General features: G+C 43.2%; 1 protein-coding gene across 3 annotated transcripts in view; it reads left to right on the top strand.

Moving 5' to 3' along the window:
* Positions 1-1802: 1802 nt before the first annotated feature.
* Positions 1803-25525, top strand: part of cadm3 (cell adhesion molecule 3) — a 124866-nt gene continuing 101143 nt past the window's right edge. The window contains exons 1-2 of one of the 3 annotated variants that reach the window (XM_055014008.1): positions 1803-2072; positions 3555-3712. In XM_055014008.1, the coding sequence (XP_054869983.1) occupies positions 3622-3712 (91 nt within the window). In that variant the 5' untranslated portion in view covers positions 1803-2072; positions 3555-3621. The remainder of the gene's footprint in view (positions 2073-3554; positions 3713-25525) is intronic. The other 2 variants (XM_055014009.1, XM_023279321.3) reach the window with 2 other exon arrangements.

Genomic DNA, 25525 nt, shown 5'->3' with positions numbered 1-25525 from the left:
TGGATGTGATTAAGCAGGCTTTTTAGATGATGGAGAAATGTTGCGTTTTGTGGCCTTTGCTCTTGTGTTTTATGAGGATGCTGTGTGTATTTAGACGACGGATGGATAGATACCCTACCCTGCGTGTGTTTATTCTGCAGGGCTCTAATAACGGTGCGTCTGGCCTGGAAACGTTTTTCTTTCCACCGCGGTCGAGCCTATTGAGCGCGCAAAGGTCATCGCTTTAATATGCAGATTTGAAAACGGGCAAAAAGCCTGAAACCGCATCTCTGGTTGGAGCCGCGCAGCACGGGCTCCGTTAGCAGTCTATTACCGTCCACCAGGCTGTGCGCGCTCTCTCAGGCTCCACGGTTCATCACGTGGGCACCGCAGGACAACACAACACGGCGCGCCGGTGGACACGCGCACACGGTCACGGCACCGGCACCTGAGGCTGTCCACTCATTTAGACTAGAGCGGGAGGGGGGGCTTTTTTTTTCTAAATGCAGCTCCAGCAACAAAACATTTTAAAGCCCTCGTCCTCATAACAAGTGTTTAATGATGCCAGATGCTGCGTCTCCATCCTCCCATTTGGTTCAGGCAAGAGATAAAGACTCGCGGTTTACTTTGAACATAAATGACTCACAGACCCAGAAAATGGTGCCGTCTCAAGATGTGTCTGCTGCACATTTTAGTGTTGAATTATAATGTAGCTGCTGGTGGAGAATGATTTCACTTGTCATTGTGTAATGTTTTAATTTCCAGGGGTCTGTCTGGAAACCTTTCAAGGACTGCTGAAGGCAGTTTCAGCTTTTTTTTCTTTTTTTGAGCCCAAAGCAGTAGTGTTTTTATTTTATTATTATTATTCTTGATATTTTTCAGTGTTGGAAAAAGCAGCTGCTTGCTTGGAGATCTCTCAGACGCCCTTAACCTCCCTCTCCCCCTCTCTCCTGACTCCCCGTGGCTCTTGTTATTTCGTGTTTTCCTCCAAAAACCCACCTCCCCTGGTTTTAGTTTTGTCACCACCACCACTGATTGGGAGGCTGTAGTGCCGCCATCTATGTTTAACCCCATCGTGCCTCCCCACACACAGACCTAATCCGCCAGTAAAACTAATCCTTAATCCTCTCTGGCAAGTTGAACAACCCCCCCCCCCCCTTCCTCCTCCTCCACCCCCTCCCCTCGGATCCCGAAGTTTTATACCCACATTCAAAAAATATATAAAGAAATAGTGCTGTAAACACAGCGATGGAGACGTTCAGAAGTGCTGAAAAGTCCCAGTAGTCGCTATTAAAAGGCAAGAATGGAGTGAAGCTGGAGTCTGCGTGCAGGCAGAGGACTCGGTTGTAGCCTGACATCATTACCATATAGCAAATCACCGAGCCTTACGGGGAGGAAAGCAGCGGGGTCCTATCTGGGAGATACGCGTAATGGCTCCATATCTGTAATAAGGAACACTGTACTCCGCTGAGAGCCGTGACAATCAGCTGGAGATGACCTCTTCTTCTCTGGAGATCTGTGGGCCTTATAGGAAGGATGTAAGGAGAAGAAGAAGAAGAAGAAGATAAAGCTTTAAATAACTGAGGGAACCCTACAGTGAAAAACCTCTGAAAACACTGTGGTGATTTTTCCGGCTATTGCTGAGATCACTCCTCTCTATCTGCTCCATCTCCTTCATGTTGCTCTCAGCCGGTTAGGCCCCACGTTCTGGCCCTGTTATCCCGGTGGTACGGGCCAAATCGTATTAAAATCCCCTCCCTCCCTCCCTCCCTCTCCTCCCCTCCCTTCACTCCCTTGTCCCTCCCCTCCTCCCCTCTCGTCTTTCAGACAGTCTGTTTTTGCTGCAGTGAACGGTAGCCGTGGAGAAAGCGAGCGAGAGATACAGATACAAACACACAGAGGAAGAGAGAGAGAACGCTGGGAAAGAAAAGCAAGAAAAACAAACAGAAAAGGAGATACAAGAAGGGGGGAAAAAGTCGATGAAAGCAGATTGAGAGAAGGATCCCGACGAGCTGCGCATCTAAAGGAGGGACCTTACTGGGGGACCTTACTGGAGACCAACAAAACCCCGACTCCGGAGGCTTAATATAACGGTGTGTGCATGTGTGGCTGTTGTCCGGTGCAGTGCTTTGGCAGTGTTGTGTTGTGCTGTAATACAGGGTTGTGTTCGGAGCCTGTGGAGCGGACAGTGAGACACCTGTCACCGCTGACGCTCCGTCTCCAGGAATGTGTGTGTGCGCGCACTCCGAGTGTGTGTTTGGGACTAATCCGCGTCCAGAGATGTGGACAGAGAGATACGCGTAATCCCTTCGTGTTTTTATAATTTACCCTACTCTGAATATGTTGTTGTTGTTGGGCTGCCTCTTTTCTCCAAGCTCCCTTTTCCCCCCTTTTTTTTCTGGCTGTTACGCTCAATCGCAACTGCGCAGCGGAGTCTGTTAAAGCTCATCCCATCAGCGGCAGATATCTGTGCAAGTAGACGGTGTTGGAGGAATACAACTCCCGCGGTCCGTCGCAGCGATGCAGGTAGCAGCCAGCGTCGCCGCCACGAGCTCTTGTTGTTGTCTGTTACTGTTCGGACTCTCCGCGTTAAAGGAGCGAACTTGTTTTAAAAATCACGCCCCCAGTGCGCGGCTCGTTTCCACCTACCCGTCTCCCCCAACCTCAGCGGATGCACTTGCTCTAGTTTTTTTTGTTTTGTTTTCATTTCTCGCCATCACTCAGCAAGGAAGGAGCGACAATAAACATAACCCACCTCCCTCCACCTCTCCCAGTCACCACATCCCATCCCATGCCCACCACCACCACCACCTCCATCCCCGCCCCTCTGTCCCCGCCCTATCCGCCCGCCCGTCCCGCAGGCAGCACCTTGCATCTCGCTATCTCTCTTTCTCCCTCTCTCTCTTTCTCTCTCGGTGACAATGCGTGAAGCAGATGGACCAAAAGGGGCTTCACCTCTACGCAGACTGCTGCTGCTATTTTAAGGAATGTGCATGGGAAAAAAACAGAAAGAGAGAGAGAAAGAGTGTGTGACAGAAAGATGGAAAGAACGAGCGCCAGAGCGGCTATTCTGCTCGTCTGTCCGTCTCCAGTCTCGTTGCAAAGCGCTCCGTTGTATTCTCAGCGGGCGGCAGGTGCATCTCTCCGCCGCTGTTGTGTCTTTCATGCTTCTCTTTCTTCTTTGTGGTTATTATTTTTTTCATTTTTTCCAACTCGGGGAATGTTTCCTGTACGTTATTTTTTTTAATTAGTTAGTTGGACCTGTCCAAAAAAAGCGTTGCGCACAGCTTGTTAAAGTGGAGATGAATAAATCCCTCTTCTTCTCCCCCCACCCATTACCACCTCAGCACCATCTCTGCTCCATCACCCCCCCTTCCACACACTCCCTCCCTCCCCCCAATCCTCTCAGTATGGAATGACACAAGCAGATCGATGAATACCCATGGAGCAACGCGTGAGTAACGGGTGGGCCAAGCGTTTATTCAGCGGCAGCCAACCAATGGCAGGGGACGCAATTAGTGGCCATTTGGCTCTCCCTGCTTGTTTTCTTTATCTCTCCATTGCTCTCCCTGCAGGTGACACTCCAGAGCTCCTCTGCCCTCCTGAGGATTCAGTGAGACAGGCGGATCTGTGTGCCCGACCATGGCCTTCCCATCAGCCCCCTCTGCATTATGGAGTGTCAGCTTATTGACGGTACTATTCGCAGCTGCGGTTCACAGCAACATTGTCTATGGTAAGCACTTCTCTCCTCCCTCGTTATCTCTCTGCCTCCTATTCTCTCCATCTCACCGGGCCCCCTGACCTCCCCGACCCTCTGCTTTTCTGTCTCCGGCAGCGCCCGCTTATCTGTTGACTTGAGGCCTTTTTTTGTTGTTTCCTGTATTATGACAAGGGAATCAGAGAGCCGTTAATAAGCACATGGGACACTCCCACCTCCCCCTGGACCCACTGAGGAATTTCTGCCGTTGTTTTTGAGGAATGTGTGTGACTTGCACGTGGAAACGGTTCTCAAATGCATAACAGCTTGTCCATGTGGGTTCCTCCTAGAAGCAAAAAAACACTCACATTCTCCCTCTCATGTCCACCTGCTCAGCATCTCCTTGTCCTCCTCACACATTTCACCTCCAGGTTGCATGAACCTCTCGGAAAGTGATCACCCTCCCCGAATAGCAACACATACACCTACATACAGTGCAGACGCATGACACTTGTAATGACTCAAACTATGATGAGCTGGGTGCGGCTGACAGCGGACGCTAAGAGAGGATTTGATGAGAGAAGCACTTTGTAATGATATCATCTTCCTGCTGTGAGCTCCAAGTGAACAGGAATATACTGTCCGATGTGCTTTCTAATTACATAACGCTAAAGGCTGCTGGTAATGCAACCTTTGCGGGGCAAACTGTGCCAGAGGCGAAATGGCACATCATGATTCGCTCTCAATCCGTAGAAAATTGATTGAAATAGGTGGAGTTTTGTTGGCATTTTCTCATTACAGTTGGGATTTAATTGCCCAGAGTGTTTGGCAAAGAAACTGTAAGGCGATACAGCAAGCGAGGAGGCCTCTAATAGAACTTCCCTGATTTGCATTTGCAATATACAGTCTCAGAGGCTCCTCACTTTCACTAGGGCACACCCACACCCTTTCACAAATCTACGTGAATGCGCAGTGCATACATATGCATGGGCACACACACGGTGTACATGTGTAAGTCCACGGATATGTGAGCTCATGCACCCCATCTACTGTACTTGGAATCTGTTTATCCACATCAGCTGTTTTTAACTTTCTATTGAAATTAGCTACGCTTGAGTTCCTGTGAGTTCATGATATGAAATATGGGAAAGTCAAGAATTATCTGTGTGAACTCACAGCGGTCAGTGTAGCAAAAACTGAGAAACAATCTAGCTGTGCCAAGAGGCTAGGATGAGGCCACTGCTAAACAAATGCAAATGGGAGCCTGTCAGGACCCTGAAATCTATTTAAGGTGAGAAATGCACCAACAATCTGCAGACTGGAGGAACTGATGATGAAACATCAATCTCTCGTCAGAGTTCTGACCCCAACCGTGTAGCTTGTCATTGAAACCCAGGCGGTGGTTCGTTATTTGGGTTCAAAAACGATTTTGGCTCACGTTCAGCCGCACGTCACGTTTGATTAAGGTGTACCTAGAGGGAAGCCTGACCATGCATGACCAATTCTTGCTTTGGTTTCACCTAAGCACTGTTTTACATTATCATGTCAGTCAAGGAGAGTAATTAAGCCTGGAAAGTCTGACAGCATTTAGGAGATGAGAGTGAATCTGAGAGGAGGGAAGCATGAACAGAGTGCTGACTTAACAGGAGCACAATGTCCACTAAGTTGTAGGTGTTTTTGTCGTTAATTTTTGCTGTCAAACACATAAAGAAATACCTGTTTTGACTTGACCGAAACATAACTAATAACCTTCCTGGAAGGAAAGCCACCCAGAATCACTTGTCAGAAAGTTTGGAAATCAATTTTTTTGTTACACAGAAAGAAATTAATCAGAATATGACTTTTTAACATTCTCCATGTCCTAAATGCAAGAAATAACAACTTATAAGCTTCCCCACTGGCACACAACAGCTCCTACATGACCTTGCATGCTGCATATATATTTATATGAATTTTGTTTGCTGTTGTGTCACTGACATTTGAGTAATGTGACAAACAGTGGCGTTGCAGTTTGAGAGGGAAATGCTGTGTGTAAGCTGCAGAGCTCTTGGTCCATCGCTCACATCTGCTCCCATCTGATTGGTGGTGTTGTGAGGCAGCGGCAGGGCTGTTAAGTAGAAGATGGAGCAGGGCGGGGCGGGTAGTCAGATAATGCCGTCATAATGGAGATCTCCATGCTAAGAGGGCCCTGGAACAGAAAGGTCTACTTAGCATAAATAATTCAATGTTATGTATCAGAGAGGAGAAAAAAAAAACGATTAGCTCAGCAAATCAATGTGAGAGCAGATGAGCCATCAGAGAACAGAGCTGCCCATTACCACTACCACTCGGACTCCACTGTGAATTAAAAATATGTTGACTGTTTGTCTCTTTTCATCATTCAACGAGAGGAAAAAAAACTTCCCCCTTGAGTTTTTGGGTGTGACTATTATACAGCAACCAGCAGGCTGCGTGTCGTGAGCGTTTAAGCTCTTGAACAACTCTCCCACTTGATGTCAGTGACAGAAGGGACGACTCTGACTGTGTTTTTACTGGATTTATCTGTGACGAGGCTTCCTTTAGAGCTAGCGAATGAATCGGGGAGACGCTAATTGCGCGCCATTTGACATATCCATTTCCACAGCTGGATGTGCAGCCATGCGCCGCAGATGGAAAGTGCCTCTCAGAAGGGCACAGATTAGGCATGCAATTGGCCGGCGATGCCCTGGTTCTGTACTTGCTTGACCCAGTTACCTCGGGGCTGTTTGTGAGTGTGGAGGGTCTGTGCCGTGGCCTTCCTTCAGCCGCCTGGCCTTCAACTCCGCGGCAGCCCCCGGTCAGGTGTTTGCCTTCACGACAAGAAACATGCTAATAGTTTATTTACCTCAGCGAGTTCTGCTAGTCGGAAACCGCTGAATGAATCCCGATGCTTCCAGCTGCGGCCGGTAATGAATAAGGATTAAAGGATGGGAGCAGTGTGGACCAGTTGTTAGTGTGGTAAGATTTACAGGCGGGAGGGCTCTGCATGTGTGAGCCTCTGCCAGCGGTTCACTTTATCCTGCCACAAAATGGGTTCCTTTCCCCCTCTAGACCGGCTCTTTCTCATTGGCCCAGAGCCCACTTCCTGTGTGTGCTGCTGTTGTTTACTGTTGACTTCCTGTGTGCCAAGATGGGAGAACATTTGGCTAATACACAGTATGGCTAACACACAATAGCAGTAGGCGGTTTGGATGGGAGGCCTCTGCCTGTTAACAAGGCTGACTGATAAGCAGTGACTCATTAACAAGCCGAGGTACACAGAGCCTGAGGGAATTACCGCCTAGCCACTGTGACATTAATAAGAGGGACTAAGCTATTTTTCCATGTGGTTCCACTGGCAGACACCTAAACCGGTGGTTTCCAATCTTGGTGCTGGCTATTTACTGGCTCCACTGCTCCACTGGTTTACCTGGTCTGGCTGGGCAGCTCAGAATGTGGGCTGCAGTTAATGACATCTGATGCATCAATGGAAAATAAGCCACCCCTCATTAGTTTTCTTTAGATTCATTCAGAAACATCTGGGGAGGAGCCCAATTAATTCCTCTCATACCGATCATGCCAATTAATTAGCAACGTGTTTGTTTTTCAAAAGAAGTTAGACAATGACACATTCCACAACACATATCCTAGATTTCAATCAGCAAGGCAGCTGCTGGTGCTGACACTATATAGATCCAATTAAGCATCGAAAACACACTCGGCGCAATATTCAGAGGAGCTCCAAGCAACTGTCTCCTATCAGAATTTAAAATCCAAAGCCATATTACTTTCATTCTCTTGTGTGTTTGTTCTTCTCTGATCCTTTAAGTGTTTTGCCGTCCAGATCAGTTGTGTGATTATAAATTGGTTTCTGATTGGCTGGCATTAGTTTGCTACAGATTCACATCTGGCAGAAAACCAATTATTTCTCCTGTTCATCATGCCGATTAATTAAGGCGCTGTGGCTGATTGATTAAACTCCCAACAAAGCTCTAACCAAGAGAACTACAGCCCCGGGGATGATTTGCATCACACATTATGCACATTGCTGTGTCTTCATGTTATCCTCATATATCTCCAGACATGCTGGAACATTATATATTCGACAGGAAGGGAAACTCGCAGCTCAACAAGGCACAAGTGTTGATAAGTAATTTGTGGCTAAATTAAGCAGAATTAAAATGCGGTGGAAATCCAGTGTCGTCGGATCTTAGCAGTATCAGGAAGCCCCAAAACAAGACTCCATTAGACCTCATCAATCTAAAGCAGGTCTCATCCACAGAGCCCCACTCAGGCAATGTGATATTACATCAGAACAGATCAATCTCGCCTGCTACCATCATAATAACAGCAAATGCCATTTAGAGACTGAAAGGGAGAAGGGCTCTTGAGATTTTGCAAAGCGGCGACGCACTCAGCTTCCTCTCAGGTGCTCTTAGAAGACACATCGCTCTGCGGCAACTCAGGGTCGGGAAAATTAGGGGTCCTGCATTTACAGAGCTGTCAGCTTTAGGCCATCATTCACAAAGACACTACCGATTAACACAAACCAAACAACAACAACAACGCCAGCCTTGGAATAAATTAATTCACCTCATTTTCAGCAACAAGAGCCCTTATTATTGTGCTCAGCACTTTCCTTTGATCAGGCCCCTCACTCTCCCACCGTCCTTACTCCCCTTTTTTCTCACTTTATCTGCCGGAATTCTCTGTCTGGTGTTTTAATTGATTGCTGCGGGGGTGGAAATCACCCATCCTGTCACTGACACATGGCTGCTCAGACCAAGGGCTTCCTGGAAAGGTGTATTTGTTTGTTGAGGTGCATCACTGTGCTGCGCGACCGTCCCCGACTAAGGCGGGATGCTGGAAGACGCGAGTGCACGGCTGTAAAGCTCAGCATTTTCTATTGATTGAGTCTGAGTGCCGAGGGTTCCCCCCGGAGCACAGCAGCTCCACCCATGAAAGAGCAGAGGTTGCTCTTGTTTATTGCCTCTTTTTGATGATGCCATCACTTTCGCTTGTGGTAGGGAGTGTGTCTGTGGGGGGATCTCATCACGGATACCACAACCATAAAGCCAATTTAATTCACCTGTGTGTTGTCGAGGGACTGTCCCTGGTATGGTTTCTGCTGAGGATATGACTGTCCATTCGCTGGATGGCGAGTCTAATCGAGCCTTTAATACAACTGTCACCGGTGGTGGAAAAGTGTTGTGAAGCAGTTCTCCGGAGTGATGCTTTTCATGTAGTATAAACACTTGCACATGCTGTCTCCAAAATCAGCAGCCTCCCCACTCCCAGCTTGTCAGATATAAATAGTAAATGACTCTGATCACCCCCTGTGTCGGTTTTCCACAGTGCTAACATGCGGTTGCAGATATGAGACTTTAAGATAGAAAAAAGCTTGTTTTGGCTGATCCTTGGTCCCATCTGCCAATCTAACTCTGAGCAACATAACTCAATAGCACTTGTTATATATATTTATGCGCATGGGTTGGTGCGGTATCTGAATGTTTTTGCGTAGGCAGACAATAAAGCAATGTAAAGACCATCTGTCAACTCTTATGGCAAGAATACATTTTTGTTTGTACATACTATTGTATCCGCTCTTTAAGGACTTGCTGTTCTACTGCAAGCATGTCTGCAAACCCGACACACTTGCTCATTTCCGTTTCCCCCTTTATAGCCTAAGCAACATAACTGTTAGATTGAAGCAATTTCTGATAAATTTTCCAGTTTCGCACAGCGTGAAGCAGAGTCTGACACTTTGTCAGAGCGAATCAGCAGCCGGACTGACAGGGTCCTTTAGGCTGTGTCCTGTCTTGGCACATACAACAAAGTTTCTGATAGTTTCAGCATTGATTGGCTGATTACCAGTCACAGCAGCTGCAGCTCAGGCCTTGGAGCCCCAGCTGTTTCGATTTTTGTTGATGATGCATTTTTACTCACGGTGGGTTCATTTTTTCACTACAGTATAAAGTCTTGCACCTCTATGGAAACAGCACGACTGTAGTTAAAAGCAATAGGGACTCAAAAATATGTTTTTGCACTATATGAAACATTGATAAAACCCTGAATTATAAAAAAAACAAAGCGAAAAATGATTATTTACATTACAGAATTGAAGAAAAATGATTTTACATACTATAGATATTTTTCTAATCACATTTTTTTATTTGTTTCCATACTTGTCTATAGATTCTGTGCAAACACTGCCTGCAGTTCAGCCTAAACATCCATCAATTTTTGTCACGCAACTGTTGGTTCCAGCCGATTTACTAATGGTATCTCAGTTGCATAGAGAAGCACAATTTTTTTTTCCTTTAAAAAAAAAAAAAAAAAAAGTGGTTCATGAAAACGATTTTTTTCTAATTTTTTAACAAAACACATAAAATAAAATGATTTTAATGACATATCACAGCTTTTAATTAATTTTCCAGACACATAAACAAGATTTGTTCAAGTACCATCATAAAAGTTGGAAATTTGTCATTTTTTTCCTGTTATACCAGTTTCTGACTGATAAATGGCATAATTTTTAAGAAATATAATGCCTTTCAAACTCGACAGCAAGTTTTGGAGTTAAGAAGGTTAAAATATAAAACAAATTTATTCTAAAAGTATATGATTATAATGAAGCAGAGTTGAATGTTGTTCGCAATTCGTAACTTTTTTATTGTTTTAGCTGCAAGTTTGTTGTTTACTGAGATACAGTTTTGGCACTGAAACTGTTGGATGCTATCATTATAAAAGTTTCTGTATTGTTACACAGCTACTGCTTGGTGGAATTCATTTATGGTCCCACTGCACTGCTGCACTCCTTATGCCTCACAATCACATTGTACCACACCGCTTGAATGCTCAAAGCTCCCATATACATTTGCTATTAAAATGCAGCCTGTATTATTTAAATGCCCTTTGCATTAATGCAGTACCTGGCATTTAAGTGTATGTGTTTTCATCATCATTTATAGCTGCATTGTAATTGGACCGCATGTTTTATGCAGCCAATGCAAAGTGTGGGAGCTGGTTGGGAGGTTGCATTGTCAACAAGAACAGCAATGACGGGTTTAGGATCATTAGACTTGATGCTATAGAGCCTGGATTTACTTTTCATTGAAGTGGAAAAGGTCATCTTTTATGAGTCTTTCCTGGAAGGCAACAAAAATGATGACGTGTGTGGTTTTTTTTTTTGCAAGTACTGTAAATGCTATGAAAGAGCAGGATAAGACTGAGGAGCTGATGGGAAAGAGTGCGGTACACTTCTGGAGGAGTCTTTTGAGAAGTTGAGTGGATTGCAAACTTTGGAGAAAGTTCCAACTTTTATGCACCGTGTGCAAGATCCTCACTGTGTCCACAGTATTTACTCCTGGCTTAGGTTTGATCACCTTCACAGGCGGCCTAAAAGACCCAAATGTTCTCAGATTGCGATGTGCACTCACTCACTGTACAGACATGTTTTTCTCCTCCAAGGTTTCCATTGAAATAGCATCTTAATACAAGGTGTCAGACTGATGAACATTTAACAAATGGAGTATATTGTCTGGTATCTAGTTTGCAGTGCCCCCTTGCACCACATTTCAGCTTTTCTTCCAGTGTGTTTGTATGTTTAGTTGATTATGCTTCTCCATGGATGCCACAGCCTTAGATAGCTGCTTACTCACCTAATACAATGAATATCTTCATACTAATACTTAATGATTACAGTGGTTGTGACCCACAGTGTGTATCATTCCCTCTTCAATGAAATCTGCTGCTCCCATCTCCTCTTGTCTTAAGTGGACAAATTGAAGTCATCACTGTTCAAAGATCCCAAAACAGCAGTCTGTTGATGAATACAAAACTAATCTTGTCGGCTTCATTCTGTTCGAGTGATGCATCCAGCGACAACTGGTGCAAGGAAAGTATTGCCTTCCATTAAACATTAAGGCCAGCCGATCAATCAGTCGGTCACCGTGATGCAAGTGGAAGCAAACTCTCTCATGGAGAAGGTGCAAGCATGGCTTTGGCTCTGGATGTGGCCCCTTGACACTGATCAAGGTATGATGAGCACATGATGAGTGGATGCGGCTTTCGACGATGAGGCCATCGCCACACGGTGTAACTCAGCACTGCTGCGCCGGTTGAAGACAAAGGCACCAAATAGGCATCTCTAATCTCCCTGCTGAATGAATCCGAAACAAAGAGAGGAGGAACGCAGACATAGAGGCTTGGACACACATAGGATAAGCTGATTACCCAGGAGAGGAGGGGAGGGTGAGGGGAAGAAAGACAGAGGCATGCACGTGAACCAGAGGGGAAAACAGCATACAGTAAGGGTGCACGAGGGCAGGGAAATGGAGGAGGAGGGGTAGGGGGAAAAAAGCGAGCACACTGTAATGATGGGGTGCACAGAGCGGAGAGAAAATGAAAAGAAAAGGCATCGGGAAGAGAACTTACAAGAGAAAAAAGGTGAACATTTATAAGGACGATCCATGGCACGCTACATAGAGCATGCGATAAGAAAATGAAGGAAATGCGTATTTGCCTCTGATATCCTCCTTAGGCAAGTGGCACAATCAAAAAAAAACAGGACATTATGCAAATGTGTGGCAGCCACAGCAATATAATCGCTACCTGAGTCATTTCACCTGCTCTGCTCACTAGTTGCTATATATACAAACGGAATTACACCCGATCCAGGTGTACGGGCTAAATATACAGCTAATTAAAATTAATGAGATTTACTTGGAAAAGAATATGCTCCTTCCCTAAGCTGCTTATCCCTGCATGAGAATCTACTACACACACCTTTGCCAGTGCATTCGAAAAATACACACACCTCATTTTGATTCACTCTCCTTCACTCAGTTTCCTCACACCCTGCTAGACAGACTATTAAGAAGCCTCGGTACACTCACACCAACACACAAACAGTCTATCTGTCCGTCTTTCAGCCGGCTTCCTTCTCACGCAGGCTTGAACACACTCACTGCTCGGTGAACATTTCTTGCGCACAAACACACATGTAGAGATTCTTAGGGATGCACAAACGTGCAAACAGATGCTTACACACTCTGGAAACGATTTAAGAAAAACCCACACGTGTGCATTATGCATGAAGACATGAACAAGAGCTCACACACATATATTGAAAAGCAGCTTTGAAGGCCCCTCCAGTCTTTACTTAAACAAAATACCCTGGTGAGCCAAGCTGTTTACTAGCAGGCGAAAAACTGTGTTTAGCAGGCCAGCTACTGCATACATACAGACACATACTCCCTACACAGCGAGCCACTTTTGTATATACACAGTGTAAGCATTTGATATGTAACATTTTCCAAATTGCTTATGGATATATTTTTTTCCCATAAGGTGGTGTCCAACCGGCAGCCACTTTGCTAGCGAGCAAAGAAGTGCTGAGTAATTAAAGGCTCTTCAAGCCCTCTCTGAAGGAGTGGTGGAGAAGAGGTGGGGGACCCTGGGAAAATGACACAGTGCGAATGAATCACACACTTTATTAACAGACTTAGGTTTCAGTGGAACATTACTGTCTCCACCGCAGCAACAGCCTGCACCGCTTGGCATCCGACCAGCTCCCGCTCTCACCTGACCGTCCACACATGCTGGTAACTCCACGCACGAGCATCATGCTGGCGCACACTTGTCTTTTTTCAGACTCTATCTCACCCCTTCTGTCGCGGCTTCATTTCTCAGCCTGGTGAGTACTTGAATGTCATTATGACTTTTGCTATCAAAAGCAAACAGCGGGGCAGGATTGAGGAGTGCGAGCCAGACCTCCCGTTTTCCCATGCTGAGAGTGCCGTAGCATGTCGGGTGCTATTTTGATTGTTCATGCCTCCTTTTTGACAAACGGATAGGCTTCTTTTAAGACAGATTTATTGACAAAGCTCTTGCTGTGAGGCCCGTGTTGGTTTGTGAATGGAAAACCCCCCGCTTTTTTTACATTTACAGTACAATCACTGCACCTCGGCCTGCATGTCAGTGAAGATGACTTCATATCTGCCAGCAAATTCGATCCAATTTGTGTAATGTATTGACAGACGGCAGAAGTGAACAATGTAATTGAGTTAATGAGCTACACGCCCTTATCTGCTGTTCATTCATACGGGCAGCTCGAGGCGTGACGACTATCAGCCTCTTACACAGGCTACTGTATGTTTGATGAGTCCCTTGAAGGGAGAATTTGATAATGTAGTCAAACTTCCCTGAGGCAAACTGTTTTGATGTGTGAACCAAAGAAGAAGGAGTTTATCCTTTGCATTTCTGTCTTTTTTTCCTTCCACCCCCTCTTGTTCTCTTATCCTACGATGAATATTTAAATATTATTGTGATTTATTTATTGTGGCTCAGTGTTCAGCTTCACTGAGCTATTTTCAGGTTGATATCCTCACAGGCGGGAGGGAGGGGAGGTTTATAGACTTGTACAAGGGAGGTGTCACGCTTGACTTTGTGACAGCACTCAGTGGTGTGTCTGGAGGAGCATCTCTTTCTTTTTTTTTTTGTCGATGTTGCCGTTTGAAGAGTTTGGTGACATTTCTGCCTCTTCCCATCAGGGGCTGAAAGAGTTGGAGCTGGCCCGGTTTTCTTCAACCTTCTGGTATGATTTGCCCAGATTCTGTTTGAACGGACGCCGGAGGGTCAGTTGCGATGGGAAGATGGCGACATGTTGACATTTCTTTGTACTGTTGTGTGTCACACCTCCATGGAGCAAGTGTGAAAACCATGGCATCCTCACATGACCCGACATCCCATAGTGCACTATTTTAAAGTTAGCTGTTGAACTGAAACCAATTTATCAATATACCTTCACATGCTGACGACCCAGCTGGTCATTTTATAAACCAGAAGCACCTGCAGTCCTTTAAAAGTATTATTTGCAACCATATGAAGCAACCTTACCTTCATTTAAAATGTTTTGTTTTTGGAGTATTTTTTATATCACACTCTCCGATCAAGGATGATTGCTAACGATGCAAAAAAGTTTGATTTAATTGGAAGGATTCAAGTCAAGGATCGTCAGGCTAAGTGCCAAGGTAAGTCTCAAGAGAGCTGAAAATGAAAAGACAAGTTGTTAAAATTTGAAGGCTGACCTTTTTCTTCACCATTCGTGTAAGAGTTCTGATAATAGTATTCAATACCTAGCTGACATGACGTCTTACAGAATATATAGGGCAGACAAGATATCCATGCTGTGCGGCTATCCTTAGCCTGCCTGCCATTTAATTAGACAGCTGAAACAAGTAAGTTGATCAGCAGATAATTATTTTGCAACTATTTTGCTTTTCAAGTAATTAAGCTATTTTTCAAGCAAAATGGAAAATGTTTGTGAGGATTTTCTTTAATTTTCTCTTATGTGATAGTAAATTAAACATCTTTAAACCTTTGAGTGTTGCGTGAATAAGAAAAAAATAAACTCAATACATGATATTTTGGGAAAGTGTGAAAGATATTTTTCACAAACAAAACAATTAGTAATTTAATCAAGAAAATAACTGTCGGATTAATCTGTACTACCAATAACAAATTGCAGAAGCCCCAATTAATATTTTACTGTTCCAGTATTTTAACACGTCAGAACTTGAGATATTGTTTTTCCTTTTTCAAATTTCAAGTCAAATCAATTCTTAAGACGATTAATGATCATTATTTAGTCCAAGTCAAATCTGAAGTCCTCGTTTTAAGAGCTCACGGTCTTGATTAGACTTTGTTATTATTCTCAACTTTTTACGGCCAAGCATGAGCACTACTGCCCTTGTAGTGAAGGTTACTTGTGGACATGTGCAGACAGTTCTGCTCGGACTCTCACAGGCATCAGCAGATGATAAAATTTACATCATGGGAACCCTAGTGGACCTTTGCATACTCAGAATAAGGATTGTTTAGGATTACTTGTTGATCAGTTAATTTCCGCTAATCATCTAGTCCAATAAAATATAAAAATTAACCAATATGGCAGAATAAAAAGGCCATACATGTCAGAAGATGCATTATAGATTAGCAGCTATATAGAACAAAAGGTAGCGCATTGTGGGAGTTTTGCTAGTAAAGTGCCACCATGAGAGAGTCTCCTGTGAAGCTTAATGCCCACCGGCTCTCATTTTGGATGCGAGCTCAACTGTGCCATGACAGTGTCCCAATGCAGTTTCAATCTAAGCATTTATATTAGGTTAGAGAATGATTCATTTTGTGTTATTGATTAATCCACTATTGATCGATAAGGCTGCTGACAATTAAGAAAAAAATGACTTGAGTCCAAGTCTCACATATCACTTGAACAGCTGTGGGTGAGACAACACAATAAGCTAAATGTGACATGTTGGTGCCCCAGTATAACCATTTGTCTTGTAAATGAGGCCCTGGCCAGTAACTTCCCAGTGGTATCTGCTCAGTCATTGTGTTTGGCTCTGGCTTAGAATATCAGCTAAATGACAGACATGTCAAGATGCGCAGTAATTCCGTCTTCAAAAATCCAATCATTTTTACTGGCACTTTCAGATTACCCTCAGCCAGCATGTCATAAATTGACTGGCACATAGTCCCTAAACAACAGACGTCTGTCACAGCATATGTAGATGCAACTAGCTGTGGTTACAGGGGGCATGTTACCAAAGTGAGTGAGTGACAACAGAAAGGGAGGAGGCGACATTGGTCTTTTGCTTAATTGTCAGTCTTTCAATTTGGTTTGTCCTCCGTAAACTTTTGCCATCAAATTTACTGTCAGTCAAGCCGCTTAGCTCCCTCCAATCAACTGATGTTGTGAAATGAAAAGTGAAAGCTTCACCTGAATCGCGTTTGGCATTTTCAATTTAAATCAAGACCTACCAGATAAAGAACATTTATCATTTCGTATGAACAAATTACTGTGTGTGACTTCATGTGGTTATGCATAGATGTCAACAAAACAAACATCCCATTAGCTACTCATGTATACACCATTAAATATTCTTATTAACTTCTTATTATATGGAAGAACACATGCTGAGACGTGCAAATGCTCACACAAATATCCAATTCACGCAGCCACAGTACGTATTTGCAGAGTGGTGCACTGTACACAGGAGTGAAACAGAAAAGCATGCACCCATTTTGACAAACATCATGCATATTATTCTTTCTGTTTTTGAGCAAGCACTGAAATGGGACCTTTAAAGCTCCACTTGGATACTACTAAGATAAATATTAATAATTCAGAGTGCCAGACATGATAGACAGCCTGATAAAATAGCTATTTATACAGCAGTTTCAAAGTAAAGTCGCAAACATCCTCCCTGTCAGAAAAGTAAATCCATTAAAAACAAGAAATAAAACAGTGATGCAACACCTGCTGCTTGCCAGATGATTTTCCTCCCAACGCGCTGCCATGACTGCATACATTTTTGAGCACTGGTGGCCCGAGGGGGAATCCCGAACCATGACAGTGTTGGAGCAGAGATTTATCCTCAGAGAGATATAGCAAAGCGGCAGATTATATGCAAGATTTTTAGTTGTAAAGACCAGTGGAGGATGACAGTTTGGGAAACGTTCTTAGTTGCTCACTGGAATGACGATAATCGAGTAGATTGTCAACGGTATTTGAGATGTTCCACGTGCCATATATAGGCTTCTATAGCTCAGATCCAACTCAAAGTCTGGTTGTCTTTCATTTGTGGTACTGAGATGTTGATGTGTAAAATTTATCAGAGTAGTGATTCAGTTTGACTTCAAAATACATCTCTCACTTGATTTGGTGGTAAAATTTCTGCAGGGTTTTCTATGACATGGACAAAAATCTGGTTTTAATGGCGGAACAAGGCAAAGACTCTGTAGGCCATCGCAGCAGCCGCTCTGAGACCGTACTTATGTAGTATTAAGGGCAGTTAAGTGCTAATTTTAGCCCGATAACGTGCTCTCAAAGACATGCTGACAATGCCAATTTGCAGCAGGTGCTTAGCAGACATTGGTGTTGAGATTACCATGGTAGCATGCTAACATTTCCCCATTAGCTAGAGCTGAGGCAGGTGGGAACACGATTACCTCTGCAGCTATTTGTGAGGAACCAAACAAGCAGAGAACATGAGATTTTGACCTGATGATGGCGCTAGAGGAGAAGTCATGGGATCCCCAAAGTTGATGCAGTTCATACTGAGGCCAACATGAACATCTGTACCAAATTACATGGTAATTTATCCAATGATTGTTGAGACATTTGACTGAAAACCTCAACTATAAACATCATATTTGAGGGAACGACTCTCAAGAATCTCAAGGAAGCAATTAGGACTCATCCCCTGGGGAGTCTGTGACAACATTGCATATCCAGTAGTCATTGGGATATTTCAGTCTGGACTAACAGAGAAAAAAACATCTAACTGTGAAAAGTTGAATTTACAAAGGACAGTTTGGACAGTGGCTGTAATTCTGGCTATAAATATAGAAATAAAGCAAATAATTGTGCAAAATTATAATAATCTCTGCAATATGTCTACATCCCCTCTTTCTGCAATTCTTCATTCAGCTGTGTTGTCGTCAGAGTGTCAGTCACAGCCCAAACCAATAGACGGTCGACAAATTACCATTTGGAGCGGAACCCGGCAATAAATGCGATTGGGTTGGATTTGAGTCTGCTCTCCCGGCTTTGGATTTGAATAGAATAGAGTCTGTCCTCTTTTTTTTTCCGGCCTCCGTGACTTCAGAAAGCAAGATTAGATAGAGGTAGGGAGACACATAGAAAGGGAGAGAGGCAGAGTCAAAGGAGACAGAGGGAAAATAAGAAGCACAGAGAGAGTGTACACGGGTCTTTAAAATTGCAAAAGCCTTAAAATAAATTTAAATTTAAGGCCGTGAGAAGTGTGGAAATGTGTGAAACGCATGTATTAGTGGTCTTATTTTTCTACCACTCCCTGATAAGTTTCTTTGTCCTGCATATCTCCTCTCAGATTTTTTTCAGAACAGGGCCACGGTTGGCCGTACAATAGTCCATGTCATGTTTTATTCATTTTTTTTGCTTTGGTAAACAAAATTGGACTTCATGTTCCTTAACAAATAATTCCATGTTGTCCTTTTTATTACCACTGCCCAATCGTAATTTCAGAATTTTTATTAGCCGCGCTGAATTGCAAATAAGTTGCTTTTGGCAGCTTGATGGCGTTCTATTTGTTGCATTGTAAGATCTGTAAACCCGAGCCACATTTTCACAATAAAGTAATTACCCTAAACAAATGACACTATTACTAGGAAGATTGTCAACCTCTGAGGGGTTCTGTGCTTTTGCAGTGTCCTATCAAGCAAGATTTTCGGGGAAATCTTCCAGGTTGCTAACGAGAATTTGCATTTTGGTAATAAAACAGGTGCCACATTTGCTTCGGCAGGGACACTAAATATTTGTGGTCCTACTTGTTACAAGTACGAAATGGTTTAGAAAAGTAATGCTGAGAATTTTTTTTTTTTTACACATATATTGGTTTATTTACATAGTGTTTATGTTCTCTTTGTTTAAAAATATATCACATATATATCTACATAACAGCTGTGAATAGAAACGGGTGCATTACAGTTCAAACCATGCAATTTTTTACCATGTTAATAGCACAAAAGCAATGATCTATAGTCCTTATGGTGTGTTTCTTATTATAATTTTTTATTTTTTTTCCCTCCTTTCTCAATGTGTGACTCATATCCTGTTTAAAAACAACATTCTTGCCTCCTTTTCAGTCTTTCTCTTTGATTGACCACCAGAACCCTTATCTTGTTCAAATTACACGCAAGGTTAGTGGAAATTTGAGATAACTGACAGGACAAACCTGCAATAACAGATTTTTCCAAGCCAAACATTAACATATCCGCACTTTTTAAGATGATATGGCCGCCTTGTTATTCACACATCCAGCAGTTACAGATCAACATTAACATGTTATTGTCATTCAGTTGGAGTTTTTTCTGGCCATCTGGCGAGTGTAAGTCCAATATTTACCCTCTTTTAGCTCTGTTTTTGGCCCCTACCAGCTCCCGGGGGAAATATCTGGCTCTTTAACTGCTAAATGCCTGCCTGTCTGGCTTTTGGTGCTGACTAGGTAGTGGGCTTCTCGAGCCATTTTACTGAAAATAGCCCCTGCAACCGAAACAGTGAATTTGCAGGCCGGACTGTAAAGCTCTGTAAAGCCGAGGGAAGCTGCAGCTTTCGATGATAACTTGCTGTAGTTTTATCACTATCACAGGAGACCACACTGTCATGTTGTTCATTAGGTTGTTATAAGATTGTCACTGTACGGTTTGCTATCGGAGTGAGAGCATTTACTTGGCATTTTCTGAGCCTTTTTTCTCTCTAGGTTTACTTAAACATTTACATGCACTCATTGGACTGATGCTTTCATCCAAAGCAGGATGCAAATAAGCTGCAAACCACAGTTGTTAAAGGAAACACCTTTAAGCACAAGTGCTACAGTGTTCAGTTACATGTTTTATGTGGAATAAGTGACACAATGCTGCAGGTGCATGAGCTATGTTGTAGGTGAATGGCAAATGAGATACTTTTTGAACGAGAGCAAGACAAAGAGAGAGAAATTAAGCATTTAAGGGCCGCAGCTAACGATTATTTTCATTATCAATTAATCTGTTGATTGTTTTCTTGCTTTAAAGATTAGTTGTTGATCTATAAAATATCAGAAAATGGTGAAAACTATTGATCAGTGTCCCAAAGTCTAAGATAACCTCCTCAAATGTTTATTACTGTAAAAAATCCAAAGATACTCAGTTTAATGTCAGAGAGAAAGAACTGAGAAAAAAAAAATAATTCAAGAAGCATTTTCTTCTTTTCAAAAATACTCTAATTATTTGATCATCTAAATAGCAGCTCAGTAAAGTAACAGTAGACAACTAATTGATGGTTTCATCTAGAGGTGCATTACATTGTAAAATAGATGAAATTGCAATATATAGTTTTTCTCTGATGTATATTGCAATATGGAAAATTGCAGGAATTTTCTCTAGATGGCTTGAAAACCTCTACTTTGAAATAAAATTATAATTCAAGAGAGATTGGAGTGGATTTGTCAGAGAGTGTTTCTGCATCGAAAATAAAAAATATTTAAAAACACCTTAGAAAACTCATTTGGAACTTCTTTTCATATGGTGTATAACTGGCAAAGAAATCCAACATAGTTAGGGTCCGAGCACCGAGTGGTGCGAAGACCCTATGGGAAACAAGGAATTATTTATTAGTCTTTGGCGAACTTTTGAACTGCACTTTTGGCGGCCTTAACATACCCCAAAAAGCATGAAACTTTGCACACACATCAGGACCAGCGAAAAATTTGATATTTTATGGGACTTGTGCATGTGTGTGGCAAAATGGCTCCATAGCGCCCCCTACAAAGTTGCAAAATGTAGTCATTAGGCCAACTGGGAGAGTCTTTCATCTACAGCTACAAAATTTTGTGTGTATATGCAGCACACAAGGACACACGAAAAAGTCAATCACGGCCATGCCCTAAACCCAACAGGAAGTTGGCCATCTTGAATTAGCTGTGATATTTTTTGAGATTAATAACTCATCGGGGGTAAGTCCGAGAGACCTCAAATTTGGCCAGCATATGCAACAGTCCATTCTGATGAAAAGTTATCAAAATGCCCTGCAAATGTCAAAGGGCGTGGCCATGGCGGCTTCTATAAATATTGATCCTTCACCATGAAACAGGAAGTGGTGTCTAACTCTGCTGCACATGCTCTAATCTGCCTGAAATTTTACATGTGTGATCAGAGTCCTGCTCTGACATCATCCATGTGGATATATCCATTCACAATCATAGCGCCACCTTGTGGTGTCAGGAAATATACATTTTTTTTACATTTTGATGTACTATTCTTAGCCAATTGATCCACCTCAAATTTGGTGACATAAGCCTGAACACGTTGATGATGATTCCCAGAGAAAATGTGACTCGTTATCAAAGGGCGTGTCCGTGGCGACGCGGCGAATTTCAATGTTTCGCCATGAAAATTGAACAATTTATATCTCAGCTGCACAAGATCCAATCTGGACCAAACTTCATGTGATGGACACCAGTCCAGGTCTGAACGCATCCACACTCATAAATTTAGAAATACTAATAGCGCCACCTATTGGCAATAAGAAGTTATTTTCAATACATTTGCATGTGCCATTGCCCGATACTTTGTCATATCATTCTATAAATTGGACAGCTCAATCTTCACACGCTGATGATGCCACATTGTGAAGATTTTGATGATTCATAACACGCTGTTGCCACGACAACAAATTGTTGCTGTGACCAACAGAGTACTTTTTGACAGGTTAAAAATGCTCAAAAGCTCGCCAAAATTTCCACACACATCTGGACTGGTGGAGCATTTGATATTTTAGGGGAACTGCACATGACTGTGGCAAAATGGCTCCATATCGCCACCTGGAAAATTTCAAACAGTTACTACGGCCAGGACGCACAAAAAAGTAATCGACACCCATGCCCAAAACCCAACAGGAAGTCGGCCATTTTGAATTATCTGTCACATTTTTGATGATTTTGGCTCATTTTTAGACATTTTCAAAAGCTATAAACTCAAACAGGGAATCTCCGAGAGAGCTGAAATTTGGGCAGGATGTACAGCAGGCATGGGTGATCAAAAGCTATCAAAATGCTCTGCAAAAGTCTGAGGGCGTGGAAACGGCGGCCCCTGGATTTTGACGATTCGCCATGACACAGGAAATGCTGTGTAACTGCCCTGTACATGCTCCAATCTGCCTCAAAATTGACATGTATGATCAGAGCCCTGATCACATCCATATGCTGATATACAGTCACAGTCATAGCGTCATGTGGTGGATAGGCAGGAAGTGGTGTATAAATAGCCTATACAAGCTCCAATCTGCCTGAAATTTTACATGTATGATTAGAGTCCAGTCCTGATGACATCCATAGACCAATATACAGTCAGAGTGATAGCGCCACCTGGTGGATGGACAGGAAATGCTCTATAACTAGCCTGTACATGCTACAATCTGCCTGAAATTTTACACGTGTGATCAGAGTCTAACCCTCATCACATCCATAGTCCGAAATACACTCTCGGTCGCAGTGCAACCTGGTGGACATGCGTGGATTCGCTGACCAGCAAGGATGGAGGACCCGTCCAACGCTGCTTGCAGCTTTAATTTTATTTGCTTTGGATGACATTTAAATCTGGCTTTGCAGTTGTCGTAGAGCTCTGTGGTTAAATGGTCAAACAAGACACTGCCGAGTTGTTTCTGTAGCCGAAAAATTCACAGTATGTAATGTTCTGTTTCTTTTTGCGACCGCATTTCATTTTATTGTGCACACGTGGAGCTTACACGTCAATAAACTGTGTTGTCTGAATAAAGTAACGAAATAACCCATCAGATTGGCAGATTAGACATGGAAAATAAGAGCTATACAGTTTTTCTTTTTGCAAGAAGCAGCAAAAAAAGTTGGTGCACAATATGTTTTATCAATTTGCACAAAATTGTGACTTCACGTTGAATTTCTTGCAATAGAACCGTTGCAAATTGCAGTGTTGATAGTGAAATGATACACCATTTGGCCATAATTCAAACTGAGCAGCCAATTGTCAGCCTTTGTCATGTTGTTTTGACAGACATTTGTCTTTGTTTTCAATATTTTGTTCCCCGCACTCCACAAAGAACAATAAATGATGAATTAGTAATGAAAACAAAGGTTAGCCGCAGCTCTACATCTGTCACAAATTTTCCACTGTGCAAGGTAACATTTCATTTCTGCAACCCTGAGCATCAGCGGGAGATTCATTAGCTCATTAGTGAGAAACTCATTAGCCACAGAAGTCGTGATGTTGTAATCTTTGGTAACGCAACTACAGTACTGTCAGTAATCTCTACACTCCTTCGACCTGCTTTTTCTGCCAAATGAGCGTCTGGCATTGAGGCAGGTAGTAGGTCGGCTCACTTCCTCTGGACGGGTCACCCGGTGGCCTCTTGCTGCTGTTTGCTTCTTGAAGTTGACTTTTGATGAATACACTTTTCCAAGATCTCTTGTTCCTGACATTGTGTCAGTTAATTGGGACAAATGGTGAAGGTCTCATTAGCGGGATACTCTCATTTGCCGAATCCTGAGAAGCATCTGCGAGTCAGGTTGATAAGACATGGATTTTTTCCATAAAATATTGCTTTTAACTTCAAAAAAATTGTTAAATTATTCCTTCTGAAACCTGCAGAGAGCCTGTGGAGGCGCAGAAAGAGAGAGAGTACTGTTGCAACTGAGGCCTGGGTTATTTTAGGATGGTTGTCTTGCAGTGTAATGTGGTTTGGCACTTGTGTGTCTAGTCGGGAGGAGATATATGGCTGAATTTGCCTTGAGTGGCTGGCTGGTTTCTGAATGGAATTGAATGGATGCGCTCTGGTTTCTCTGGCTGCTGATTGCTATGGTTAAGACTTTCCCCTCCTATTTTTCTTCCTCATTTTCTTTCTCCGAGTCTGCCTTTGTCTTATGTCCCCCTTGCATCTACTTCCTGTCATACCCTCCTTTCTACTCTCCTCACTTTCTTTTTTTGTTTATATTATCTCCTCTTTGTTTTCCTGAATCCCCCGTAATTTTATTCTTTGCTTCTGTCTTTCCTTCTTCTTCTTTTCTTTGCTCTGGCTCTCACCCTGCTTTCCTTTCTTGCTTTATTTCATCTCTCCTTCTTTATTTCTTTGTTACATAATCTTTTTCCTTCCATTCCCACTTTCTCCTCGTTTCCCTCCCTTTCAACTCTTTCCTATTTTGCTCTGTCACCTCTTTTTTTTGCCATTTTCTTCTTTTATATATATCTTCCTTCCCTCCATCCTCTATATTTATATCTCCTCCCCTCTCATCACTTTTAAGTCCCCTTCACTGTTTTCCTCTTATCTTCTTCTTCTTTCACGTTCTCTGCTTTCCTGTCCTCCCCTCTCGTATTCTCTCCGTCTTCTTTTTTATTTTTGCCTTCATCCACAGTTCCCTCCCTTCCTGCCTCCTTCTCTGCTCTCCCTCTGTTTTTGTGCTTGCAGTTTTAGCATACTCTGCAGGGAGCACTCCTGCGATGCCAATTATATTGACTGAAGAAAAGGAGAAAGAGAAAGGGAAGGAGGAAGGCAGGGAGGGAGGGTTTGGAAGACCTGTGCATGCACAAATACACACATTCACGCAGATGGAGGGAATGAATAAAGGGGGGATGGTGGCTGGAGAGCAGAGGGGATGAGGAAGAGAGGGATGATGAAAGAGGGGGGAGAGAGCTGGGAGGAAGAGGACAGAGAGAAATTGGAGGAGAGCGAATCCGTCTGTGAGCGTAATAGTCTCCCGCTGTTGAACCCGAGGGAATTCACCGACTGCAGAAGGGGAAAGAAGGAAGGTAGAGAGGCATCGACGGAGGGAGACAGAGGGGGTAGGAGGGGAGATGGGTGGGTGCGATCACAGCAGAAAGAGCAGAGATAGAGAGATACAGAGAGGGTGAGCAGGCAAGGCAGAGAGAGAGAGCAGAAACAGAGCGGACGGCAGGAAAAAAGAAAGATGACTCCAGTCCTTTCCTCTTAGAGCCGAGCTTGTAGAGCTCCACTTTAGGCAAATGCCGCTCCTGACATTAAATAAGATTCAAGTTCGTGACTGAGTGTACGAATGGAGAGCATGAGTATATCATAGTAATGTGCTGCCGTACAGTAGCTCGGCCTGGAGAACTACATAGAAAGTGCAAGCCGGTTATGTTTACAAGGGATCGACCGATATGGGGTTTTATTAGGGCTGATGGCGATTATTGATACTCAAGAAAGACCAATGACCGATATCTGGAACCGACATACATTAAAAGTCATGTTTTAACAGCATATGAAAGCAGAGAACCTGTCATTCA

Source organism: Amphiprion ocellaris, chromosome 10, assembly GCF_022539595.1.
Source record: "Amphiprion ocellaris isolate individual 3 ecotype Okinawa chromosome 10, ASM2253959v1, whole genome shotgun sequence".
NCBI lineage: Eukaryota > Metazoa > Chordata > Actinopteri > Pomacentridae > Amphiprion > Amphiprion ocellaris.
This window is presented reverse-complemented; position numbering and strand designations above follow the sequence as displayed.